General features: G+C 35.1%; 1 protein-coding gene across 1 annotated transcript; it reads left to right on the top strand.

The window, feature by feature from the left end:
- Positions 1–635: 635 nt before the first annotated feature.
- On the top strand, positions 636–1,052 carry LOC131929033 (toll-like receptor 4). The gene has a single exon (XM_059285255.1). The coding sequence runs from the start codon at positions 636–638 to the stop codon at positions 1,050–1,052; it is 417 nt and encodes a 138-aa protein (XP_059141238.1).
- The last annotated feature ends 10,549 nt before the right edge of the window (positions 1,053–11,601 follow it).

The raw sequence follows: 11,601 nt of genomic DNA, 5'->3' as shown, positions 1-11,601 counted from the left end.
ATCTGGTAGTTTCTATGATGAGCTCAAAGGGCGGCAGGTACCTAGAACATCTGAAAAACCTACAATGGATCGACCTGTCTTCGAACGCACTTAACCTGCCGGCACCTGATATTTTTAAGTTTAACTCCAACTTAAAAGCCGTAAACCTTGCAAATAATCGATTCCTTTACTTCCCATTTAATTTACATCACACCCCAAATCTTATCATTCTGGATATGAGTGACAATGCTTTAACATGAATAGACAAGGATGTACAGGATCAGCTTGACGAGCTAGTTCTCCGGAATGGACTCTTTTACCTGAAGCTGGCTGGAAACGTATTTTCTTGCCAGTGTAGCAACATTCAATTTCTTCACTGGCTGCAAAACACGCTCGTGACATTGGACAACAACAGGAACTACACGTGCATGGATAAAGACGGGATGCTGACCAACACGCTCCGCTATAAGAATCTTGATACACTCTGGCAAAACTGTATGGGGGAGTTTTATTTTTCTTTGAGCATGGTGATATTCTGTGTTTCCGGAATAGGATTTTTAACGGTTTTTATATTCAATAAAAATTATAATTATGTTAAGGCATATGTGATGAATCTTTTCGGTACTTTTAAGTACCACAAGCCGAAAGATTACACGATGGGCCTGTTTATCGGATACGCTGACCACGATTACAAGTTCGCCTGTGATTCTCTCTTGCCGTATGTGGAAACGACTCTCGGCCTGAAAGCGTTTGTACGTGACCGTGACCTTTTACCTGGGTGTGACGTGGCGCGCGGGTTGGTCGAGGCGCTCAAATCCAGCTGGAGGGTTGTCCTGGTGTTCAGCGAAAACTTTCTCAGAGCAGACGACTGGATGTGGTTTACCATCAGGTGCGCCATCTACTCCCAGACACCTGCCAACCCGTCTAGAATCGTCGTCATGGTCCACAAACAACACCTGCATCATTTACCTGACGAGCTGCTCAGTGCTGTGTTGGACGAGAACGTCATCGTGGTCTCCAGGTGGGAGCTGGATTACGTCATCAGACAAAAACTTAGAACTCTTTTGTTCTAATGGTCATGTCTAGCATTAATATTTGATTTTACAAAAATACAGCTGTAGCCCACATACGTCATAGGCAGTGTAAATAACATACATCATAGGCAAGTGTAAATAACATATATCATGGGCAAGTGTAAATAACATACGTCATAGGCAAGTATAAATAACATACATCATAGGCAAGTGTAAATAACATACATGATAGGCAAGTGTAAATAACATACGTCATATGCAAGTGTAAATAACATACGTCATAGGCAAGTGTAAATAACACACGTCATAGGCAAGTGTAAATAACATACGCTATAATTTAGTAAGTAACGTTGCTGAAAAAATTAAATAAAGTGGCATTGGTATTTTAAGATTTAAAATGTTTACGGGTCATATATTTGATTTTGAGCTTCAAAGTCTAACTTAACTTTCATATTATGTTTTACCATATGTTGTTAAATAGGTGTACACTAATTGGCATTATGTTGTTGAACGTGTAATTTTATATTTTTTGTGTTAAATTCACCCGACATATTTCATGTTTTCATTAGAACCCAATCTGTCTTACTAAATTATAACAAAGCTTTGCACACAAATTTTTTTACATTTCATAGTTAGCTTCAAATAAGGAAATGTTCACATGAACTAATTTTTTTAATTGATACTTTCATTGTATTTATTTTATTTTGCTATAAGCTCTGATAATTTTTTTCCTCTATCACTATTATATTCAAACATAATAATACACACATTTCAAATTTATTTTAGTTAAATCTGGTTTCTTTTTTCTCGATCACTTGATGTCTTTAATATATTTAAAATTTCATGTATACAGAGTTTTGAATAAACGTTTGTAACCGGGTAAAAAATGTAGACCATTTTACACATTCTTAAGTCAGTTGAACCATTTTGAAATCTTTTCTGTATGTGTGCGTCGATGAGTAACTTTGTCGTTGTGTGTTATTGCGATAATATTAACGGTTAAAATTAGATACATGAGTACTCTATTTTTAACTAGGTTTTGTCAAAGCTTCAACGATATTCAGAAAGTGATAGTAATTATTTTTTACCCTAATATATAAAAGCCCATGAGTGCACTTCCCTCTCTCTCTCTGTCGGCAACATTTTTTTAGGCGATGTGATCAGCATTTTCAGCGATATATGGAGAACTTAAAGATACGGACATTTTTTTTTTAAAAAATATGGTGGATGTTTTAAATGTATGAACTAAATTTTATTTAAATAAGGAAAATAAAAATAAAGGCATATTCAAACGTAGAAACACATTTCTAGCTATGCCGCCTGAAAAGTGTTTATTGTCGAAACAAGAACGCAATAACTAACGACGTCACAAGGCACATGGTTAACTGTGGAAAAAACACAAAAACTAATGGCGTTTTCTGCCACTTTTAGGATATAAAGAAATGAACAATTACATTCAAATTTGATTTAGATCTATAGATCTACCTATCAAGACGTAGGCCTACGCTCTAAAATGTATGCTATTTTCTCGGCTAAAAGAAATACATTTTTTTTAAAAAGCAACATAAATACAATTGAACAGCCGGATGAAACATTTAAGTCTCTTAATAAGTGTGTGCATTTATTATTATTAAATTAATATGGTGTTGTGTTGACTAATCATGTATATAATTTGGTTTTTCTATTGGTAGCCTGTGTTATTTTAAATGTATCGGATTTTTAGCTATTTAGTTATGTCTTTGCTTTGTCACTAAAATTATTGTACGTATAGTAAAGGACATTGTGTTTCGACCAATAACTCTTTTATAAAATATATTTCTCAAACAAGTGTAACATTAAAATATATAGGCCTGTACATCACGCGTAACGGGTACCGACGGCTAGTATTTCCATACTCTGATAATTTGATATTTTTACATTGTATTCTTTTAAAGCACCTTTCCGTTTCGCTTCTATATGGGTCATTGAGTGTCAAATTTCTATAATTCCATAGCCCGACCCCACTGAATTACCATTCATGTGCGAATATTCCAGAAAGTTTAGCAGCGTTTATTTTCCATTTTACTTTATCGTATATACGAAGTATAGAGAAAGTCTTGTAATCGTGCAAAAAAAAAATCGAGATTTTTTCGAAATCTCGACGTTTTACACATCACTGATACGGAAAACATAATTTTGCAATCTTGTCCGTATGTCTGTGTGTGTGTGTGTGTGTGTCTGTCTGTCTGTGTGTAAACACGATTACTTGAGTACCGTTAGAGGTAGGTTGATGAAATTTCATATATAAGTATTTTATCAAAATCGTAGATCCGTATCAACTTTTGAGCGATTTCCAATAACCGGAAGAGGTACTTTTTCTACTTTGAATTTTTCAAAAGCCTATAACTTGAGTACTATTTTAGATAGATAAATGGAATTTTAGATGTAAGTAAAACATCTAATTCTCTACCTTCTGTCAAATTTTGAGTAATTTCCGTTGACCAGAAGTTATAAATTACGCTATTTCCGATTTCTCAAAAAACGCATATAAATTTATAAAGTACTAATAATATTGCGCACTATTATGCACATTTTGTTTTGGCGTTCGCTTGGTGCGCAATTCTTTTTTCTACGAGATTCTATTCTATTGTTAAAAGTTTAAGTAATTAAAAATCTTGTCTATATTCCGAGTTATATAAGAATATTCGAGAAAGTTTAGGGGAGATCACTCCCCGATTTATTTTCTTTCTATTCCATCATCGTTGAACGCTATTTCCATTATACCAGTTGCCGATTTAAGCACTGTACTTTAGCCTATATTCACCTAAACTTACACTGCCATGTTACTTTAAGCACCAACCACCAGTGGACACGTTCGGAGACATTATTATAATTCAAGTAGAAAAAACGATATGCTCTACTTATAGCTTACCAAGGTGTAAAGAATATCATTAAAAAACGTAAAAATAAATAAATCAGCGCAGCAATATTGTACAAGGCAGATTTAACCGTGACCGCCTGGTTAAACTAACAACGCTTTAACCTTTAGTTTTAACGAACTTAACTTGTATAAATAACATGTCATAAAATAAAGTGTAAACTTACCATCACATATAATGTAACCGTTTCGCTCTACTACACACAGTTGGAGGTTATATAATAAAAGGGCTCTAGTGCAGCGTTTCGATAAAGCCATAGAAATAGGACTGTATGGTGGCTCAGGTGATAAAATATGTGTCATGATTTCAATACAGTGACGAAAATAACACCACTTTTTCTAAACCGCTGTGATTTATTGCTCAGGTATGTAATGGAGGAATGCACCTTTTTACTGTGTGTATGTATGTGTGTGTGTGTGTCTGTGTGTGTGTGTGTTTCTGTGTCTGTGTGTGTCTGTGTGTGTGTCTCTGTGTGTGTGTCTGTGTGTCTATATGTGTGTGTGTGTCTGTCTGTATGTGTGTCGGTCTGTCTGTAACACGATAACTTGAGTACCGTTACAGCTAGGTTGATCAAATTTCATATATAAGTATTTTATCAAAGTCGTAGATCCGTATCAACTTTTGAGCGATTTCTGATAACCGTAAGTGGAACTTTTTCTACTTTCAATGTTCAAAAGCCTATAACTTGAGTACTTTTTCAGATAGATAAATGAAATTTCACATGTAAGTAAAGGATTTATTTCTCTGCCTTCTATCAAATTTTGAGTAATTTCCGTTGACCGGATGTAGTATTTTTTGTAATTTCCAATTTCTTAAAAGCGCATGTGAATTTATAAAGTACTAATAACATTTGCACTATTATACACATTTTGTTTTGCGTTCACTTGGTGTGTAAGTAATTAAAAATAGATTAAAAATCAATTACATTACCCGATTTGCCATCCCCTGTTTTTTTTTTAAATAAGAGAGATCACTAGTTTATCAAACTTAAACTTACTTAACTTTAATTTTTTTTTTAAATCCTCTTTTAGACCTAGAGATCAATTGGGCAGATAAAATAGTCTATATTTTTAATTACCTCGGCATATAATGAGAAGGTTTAGTCAGAAACTTTACCCAGCTGCATTTCCTTTCCCTAACTTGATTTCGGTGCGCATCAGAACCGGGCGGACTAGGGCCTTTCTACTTACTTGGACCCGATTCCAACTCAAGACTTTCGAGTTAGCAGCCAAGTGCTCTACAGCATAGGCCACGCCTGTCCCTTAACTAAAATAAGTTGGTATCAATATTTAAATGACCATTTAGTATCATGCCTGAAATACAATTTGATTCCCCGAATATAAATCTGTGTTAAAATATTGAGGAGTATAAATATTCGTTTACTTTTAATTATAAATAGAAACACATTTAAAATGGAAACTTTTCAGGTTTTCATCTCTAATGAAAACCAGAACCGGAAATTTCGCTACACCCAAAAGAAATAAAAAGAATAATAAAAAAACAAACAAACGCAAATGTGGTCTGTCACACAACCTCACTACATTAAAGAAGACGGCTATTATAATCTGACACGAAAACAACAATACATAATCTTTCGACTTAGAACAGGCCACAACAGACTAAATCAACACTTGCACAGAAAACTGAAGGTTGGGTGTGGCGAAATGTGCCCTTGTGGCAAGGCCCCGGAAAACACGGAGCACGTACTTCAGGAATGTACTTTGTATAGCCAGGCACGAGCACGACACTGGCCCCTGCCCACCCCACTCAGGGAAAAATTATATGGGGCACCTGCCAAACTGGAGACCGGTTTGTCCACGAAGTTGGACTTGTTGTCTGAATCCTCCACCATATTCACAATTAAGAACGAAGAAGAAGAAGAATCTCTAATGAAACCGCAACAAGATCTACGATGTATGCATTTCGCACAACCTTTACGCCAGCTGTTAGAATACACCTATTTGTCCAAGCTCATCACCCCCCCCCCCCCCCCACTTCACCCCACCAAAAACATTTCGGATGTAACATTTTGTTCAATTATTTTAAATGAGTTATTTAAACAACTAAATCTAAGCTGCGGCTGACCGAAATGGCAACACAACTCCCCAGTCGGCTCAATGATAAAACTGTATTTACAGTCAAAAGATGCAAGGTTGTAAGCCAAACAGTCATGGTAACATTATATTTCATGAGTGTAATCTGTTTGAATAAACATACTGGAGGCTGGTTTGCAAATCGTTGTACTAGACTGGTCCATGTTTTTCTGGTACCCTAGCAACACCTCACTATTAGAACTAGTAATAAAACAGATAGTGTTAGTTACCTCACAAGTTAAAGACTTTTACAAATACTATGGACGTTTCGACCTATATTATATTTTTCCTATCTAAAAAGACAACTTATTATAATACATTTCGCGATTGTAACACTTGCTTTTTAAAATTAATATTTTCAAATAAAAAAACAGGAGAAAACAAGTAATTTATTATTATTGTTTGGGGCATAACCAAGACCACATAAGGTGTTTTAGTCGTTTGTTTTTGTTTAAATGTGTTTTACCTGTAATATTACAGACACTTTATGAAGATTGTGACGTGTATACCACTTTACACCTTCTTTCAGATATACATAACGAAATCAAAGCACACATATAAATGTCTACAATATTTTAATGACTATAGCAACAAAACCACAAACGGCGCACACATATTCTTGACCTGCAAAGACATGACGTCATATATTGACATGACCTAAATAGAAAAATAATAACATAAATATTTTTTTTGGAATAACTTGAAACAAAGCTTTGATTCAAGAGTGTAGTGTTCTTTTTCAAGGTTTCAATCCTTAAAAACCAAAACTTAGCCATTACATAATTAAAAGTAACAAAGTGAGTCCAGATGGAATCACTGTTCTTCTTTTGGATTAGAGATTGCACCGCATGATTGACCCAGAGGCGTAGCGACCCTTCCCGGCGCCCGGGGACAAAATTTCAATTTGGCGCCCCCTAAAACTATTTATAATGCAAAAATGCAGCTAAAATGACATTTTAATTTGTTTTTACAACCCATTTTGGCGCCCCCTAAGGTCAGCGCCCGGGGACATATGTACCACCTGCCTCCCATCGCTACGCCTCTGGATTGACAATTGTAATACAATTGTTGATAGATAAAAAAGAAAAAGAAAACAGCACTATAAAATAAATGAATGTTAGATTATGTGTAATATATCGCCAAAAAACTACATAAACTAAAGGGACGTTATAGCCACAAGCTAAATGTCAAACGTGCTAGCAGGTTCTTTCCCTTCGTGCTTTGCTTTAAAAAAATATCAGTTCTAGAATGAAAGATGTCCATTAAACTGGAGGCTGCGATTTACACATAAATTACCAGTAATATGACTACCATACAAGCATAAGTTGTTTATAAAACTGTCTCTTAAACGAAACAATTCAGAACCGAGTTACACTACTATAAATATGAATATAATGCCAGCATTAGAAAAAGATATGTACACGCTCTAAGATATAAATAAACACGCCCAGTTCTACTGGCACCAACAATACAACACCAGCATCATCACAACAAGTTTACAATGTGTATCAACGCAGGATCCCTTGACTGAATCACCAACTGTTGACACATCAAAACAAGCCATACTTTTGGCAGTAGATAGGGCCTACATTGGAATAAAAATTAAACTAATGAATTCTTGCCAGTAAGGCTTGGTATATCCTTGATAAACTAGAATCTATGTTGTATTTTGTATGAAGCGATCATGTAAAACGTACCTGGTGTTAAATAAATATTCAGTGCCGTGTGTGTACCGTACATCAGAGGCGTAGCGACCGTTCCCGTTCGATTTGCACCCCCCCCCCTCAAGATTTTGATTTGCACCCCCTCAAACTTTCGATTTGCACCCCCCCCCCCCCCCTCAAAATTTCGATTTGCACCCCGCACCCCTCAAACTTTCGATTTGCACCCACCTCAACCTTTCAATTTATTTTTCCAACCCATTTTGGTGCCCCCTAAGGTCGGCGCCCGGGGACATATGTCCCCCCCCCCCCGCCCCCCGCCCCCCGCCCCCCTCGCTACGCTACTGCCGTACATCTGGTCATGTGGAAGAGACGGGGATAGACCGAGATCTTGACTCGGATAATGTCTTTGGGCAACTGCAGAAAACAGGACAGCGACAAGAACGGGGGTTGTGCAGACTTGACGTTCGTACAGGCAGAGAAGAAGTGGTTTGATATTCCCTATCGAAAGATACAACCGTCGAGTGAGAACTAATTTCATTTTGTTCATGTCTCATGAATATATGACGGTCTGCTATATTCCGTAGAACATTTATTTAAAAAATTTTCTTGAGTAATATATGAGGACTAGGATAACATTTTATTTGACTTGACTTTTTTACGAATAATCAGGTGTCCAACGTAAAAACAAAGCCGCATTGAAGACTTTAAAATCATCTATCTATCTTTCTATCTATATACTACTAAAACTCAAGTCTGTTTACATGTTTAAATATTTATTTGTTTTTTTGTTTGTTTTTTTTTTTGTTTGTCTGATTGCATACTGGAAAGAATCGGCGCTAGGTGGAGAGCTGTAAAATAGTATGTAGGTAGAGAACAATTTTTGTTTTCAGACAGACTGTTAATCACACATTTATTTAAAGACTTTAATTAATGTATTGATTTATTCATAGGTAGATTAACCACATTAATTTTAAATTATTAGAACAATGGCTTTCTTTGACTGAATAGTGACGTCACATGTGTAGTTTACCTTTTAGTACAATATAACATGGCGGCTTCCATCATAGACTTTGTGGCCCATTCAAAAGTTCATCGCGTTCTAAAGCTAATTTTCTGTCAGCCATAACTTTAACAATACGTCCGTTTGCTGTTTTTATTACGTTCAAACACTTATATAAATTTTCAACTGTCTTTTTTATTTAGTTTTACAATAAATTTCTCTAGCTCTACAATCTGTCCAAGAAAGTTATTTATAGATCTAGATCTAGAATCTAGGTCAAATCAAAGATTTATTAGTTATAAATACAATAAAAAAAAACTAGACTTAAGCAAACCAGTCGTAGATCTAGAATATAGATAACTCTTTCCCTATCTAGATTTAAATCTAGATAATAATGAGTTTCTATACACTAAACTATTTTAGACCTTTATTATTTTATATAAATCTTTGTTTATTTAGTTATGCTAATTTGGAAATGCTCGATCCAGGGACTATTTGCGTAACTTAAGATTCATACGCGGCTTCAATACCGCTAATTTGGCAAAATTATAGACGTAAATTCTAGATATACCCCAGTTGTAGATCTAAAATATAGATAATTATATCTAGATTTAGATAATTAATGAGTTTCTATATACTAAACTATTTTAGACCTTTATTATTTTATATAAATGTTTGTTTATTTAGTTATGGAATATGCTAATTTGGAAATGCTCGATACAGGGCCTATTTGCGTATCTTAAGATTCATACGCGGCTTCTATACCGCTAATTGTGCAAAATTATAGACGTAAATTATAGATATAGAATTTAGATAATAATGATTTAGATAATAATGAGTTTCTATGGAATTGGCTAATTTAGATAAAATTTAATTTTAAAGATACTATATCTAGGGCCTATGCGCGTAAATACAATTTGTTACGCACACTAAAAGTAAAATGTATAATTATTACCATCCAAGAATGTAAGAGCCTAGGTAGCTAAGATGTTAGTGTACTAAGTTACCATGCGGGTGGCATGGGTTCTAGACATGCAGTGTTTTTTTATTTAATTTTTTTTTTGGTTTTAGCTGTGAATCATAATGTTGCCTTTGCCTATTGGAACTTAGCGGGATACAGGGCAAGTGAAGTAGAGTTCACCTGTTTCTTTGTCCTCAGTATATAACGTGGATAGTGTTGTCAGAGCCATGCTCGGCCGGAATCTTTTTTTTTTTAAAGATAAAACATGTTGTCTGAGACTTGGCGGAACACTGGGCAGGTGAAGTAGCGTTGGGTAGGTGTAAAGTTCACCTGTGACGACAGCATATGAACAGATAGTGTGGTCAGACCCACGCTCAGACAAAATCTGTGTTTTCACAGACAAAAACATGTCTGAGTTGGGAGGACACTGGACAGGTGAAGTAGAGTTGACCTGTTTTTGTGACCTCAGCATATGAAAAGATTATGTTGTCAGACGAAGTCAGTGTTTTTAAAAGACAGCAAACGTCTGAGATGTGACGCCTTTTTGAATGTGGGGTCTGGTTATTTTGTGATGATTAGTGACAGACGTGATGTCATTTATGGATAACCCCCGAAAGCCACAGTTATCTAACTAGATAACGGGTAGTCTAGTATACTAATAAAACTCAAGTTTGTTTACATGTTTGAATATTTATTTGTTTGTTTGTCCGTTTGGCTATAGGAGAGAATCTGCACTATGTGTAGAGCTGTAAAATAGTAATTAGGTGGAGAACAGTTTTGTTTTCAGACAGACTGTTAATCACAATTTTTTTTAAAGACGTTAATAAGTTTATCGATTTATTTATTGGTAGATTAACCACATTAATTATTCAAGTTTAGAACAATGAGTTTACTTAGAGTGAATTGTGACGTCACATGATTCATTTACTTTTTAAAACAACAATGGCGCTTCCATCGAAGATTGTGTTGCCCATTCAGATCTTTAACGCGTTCAAAAGCTAATTGTCTGTCGGCTATAACTTTAACAAATTATTTTAAAATCAGAATAATCTATTGTTTTTTTTTTATTAAACTATTTTAGTCCTTAAATATTTGATATACATCTTTGCTTGTTAGCTTCACGGATCATCTAATTCAAGAATACAAGTGATTTTGTTTATTTAGACAGTTAGCTATGGAATTGACTTATCGTAAATTCTAGATCTAGACTTAATGTATAATCTACATCTAGATCTAGAATCTAGAATCTATTTCAGCCCTTAATTATTTTATATAAATTTTTGTATAGCTTCAATGGTAATCTATTTTGAGAATGCATGGGATTTATCTATCTTATAATCTAGGTTCTAGATTCTAGATCAAGATCTAGAGTTACGACAAAAACTAGAATCTAGACTCAACGTAAATTCTACATCTAGATCTATATCTAGACTTAACGTAAATTCTACATCTAGAATCTAGAACTAGAATCTATATACTAAATTATTTCAGGCGTTAATTATTTTATATAAATCTTTGTTTAGCTATGGAATTGGCTAATTTGGGATATATGCCGATAATTAAATCTAAAATAATAGGACCTATTCGCGTAACTGGTTTCTTACTTTGTAGTACATTATAGGACTAATTCTACATTGGTTTGTCAGTGCCCATTTAGCTAATTTTGTAGTGTAATGGCTACTTGCGGGTGGTACGGGTTCGAGACACATCACGACAAAGTTGTTTTTAAAACGTGAATGACGAAGTTGCCTATCGGGACCTCGCGGGACACAGGGCAGGTGAAGTAGAGTTTACCTGTTTCTTTGTCATCAGCATATAAAGGGATAGTGTGGTAGGAGACATGCCGGAATCGTTTTTTTAAACGATAAAAACCTGTTGTCTGAGACTTGGCGGGACACTGGGCAGGTGAAGTAGAGTTGAGTAGATCACCTGTGACGTCAGTATATGAAGGG

The sequence above is a fragment of the Physella acuta genome, unplaced genomic scaffold, assembly GCF_028476545.2.
Source record: "Physella acuta isolate Inbredline_101_S28 unplaced genomic scaffold, ASM2847654v3 ptg000009l, whole genome shotgun sequence".
In the NCBI taxonomy this organism is placed as follows: domain Eukaryota; kingdom Metazoa; phylum Mollusca; class Gastropoda; family Physidae; genus Physella; species Physella acuta.
This window is presented reverse-complemented; position numbering and strand designations above follow the sequence as displayed.

Excerpts from the sequence above, each read along its gene's own strand:
- LOC131929033 (XM_059285255.1), top strand. The coding sequence starts at position 636 with ATGGGCCTGTTTATCGGATACGCTGACCACGATTACAAGTTCGCCTGT.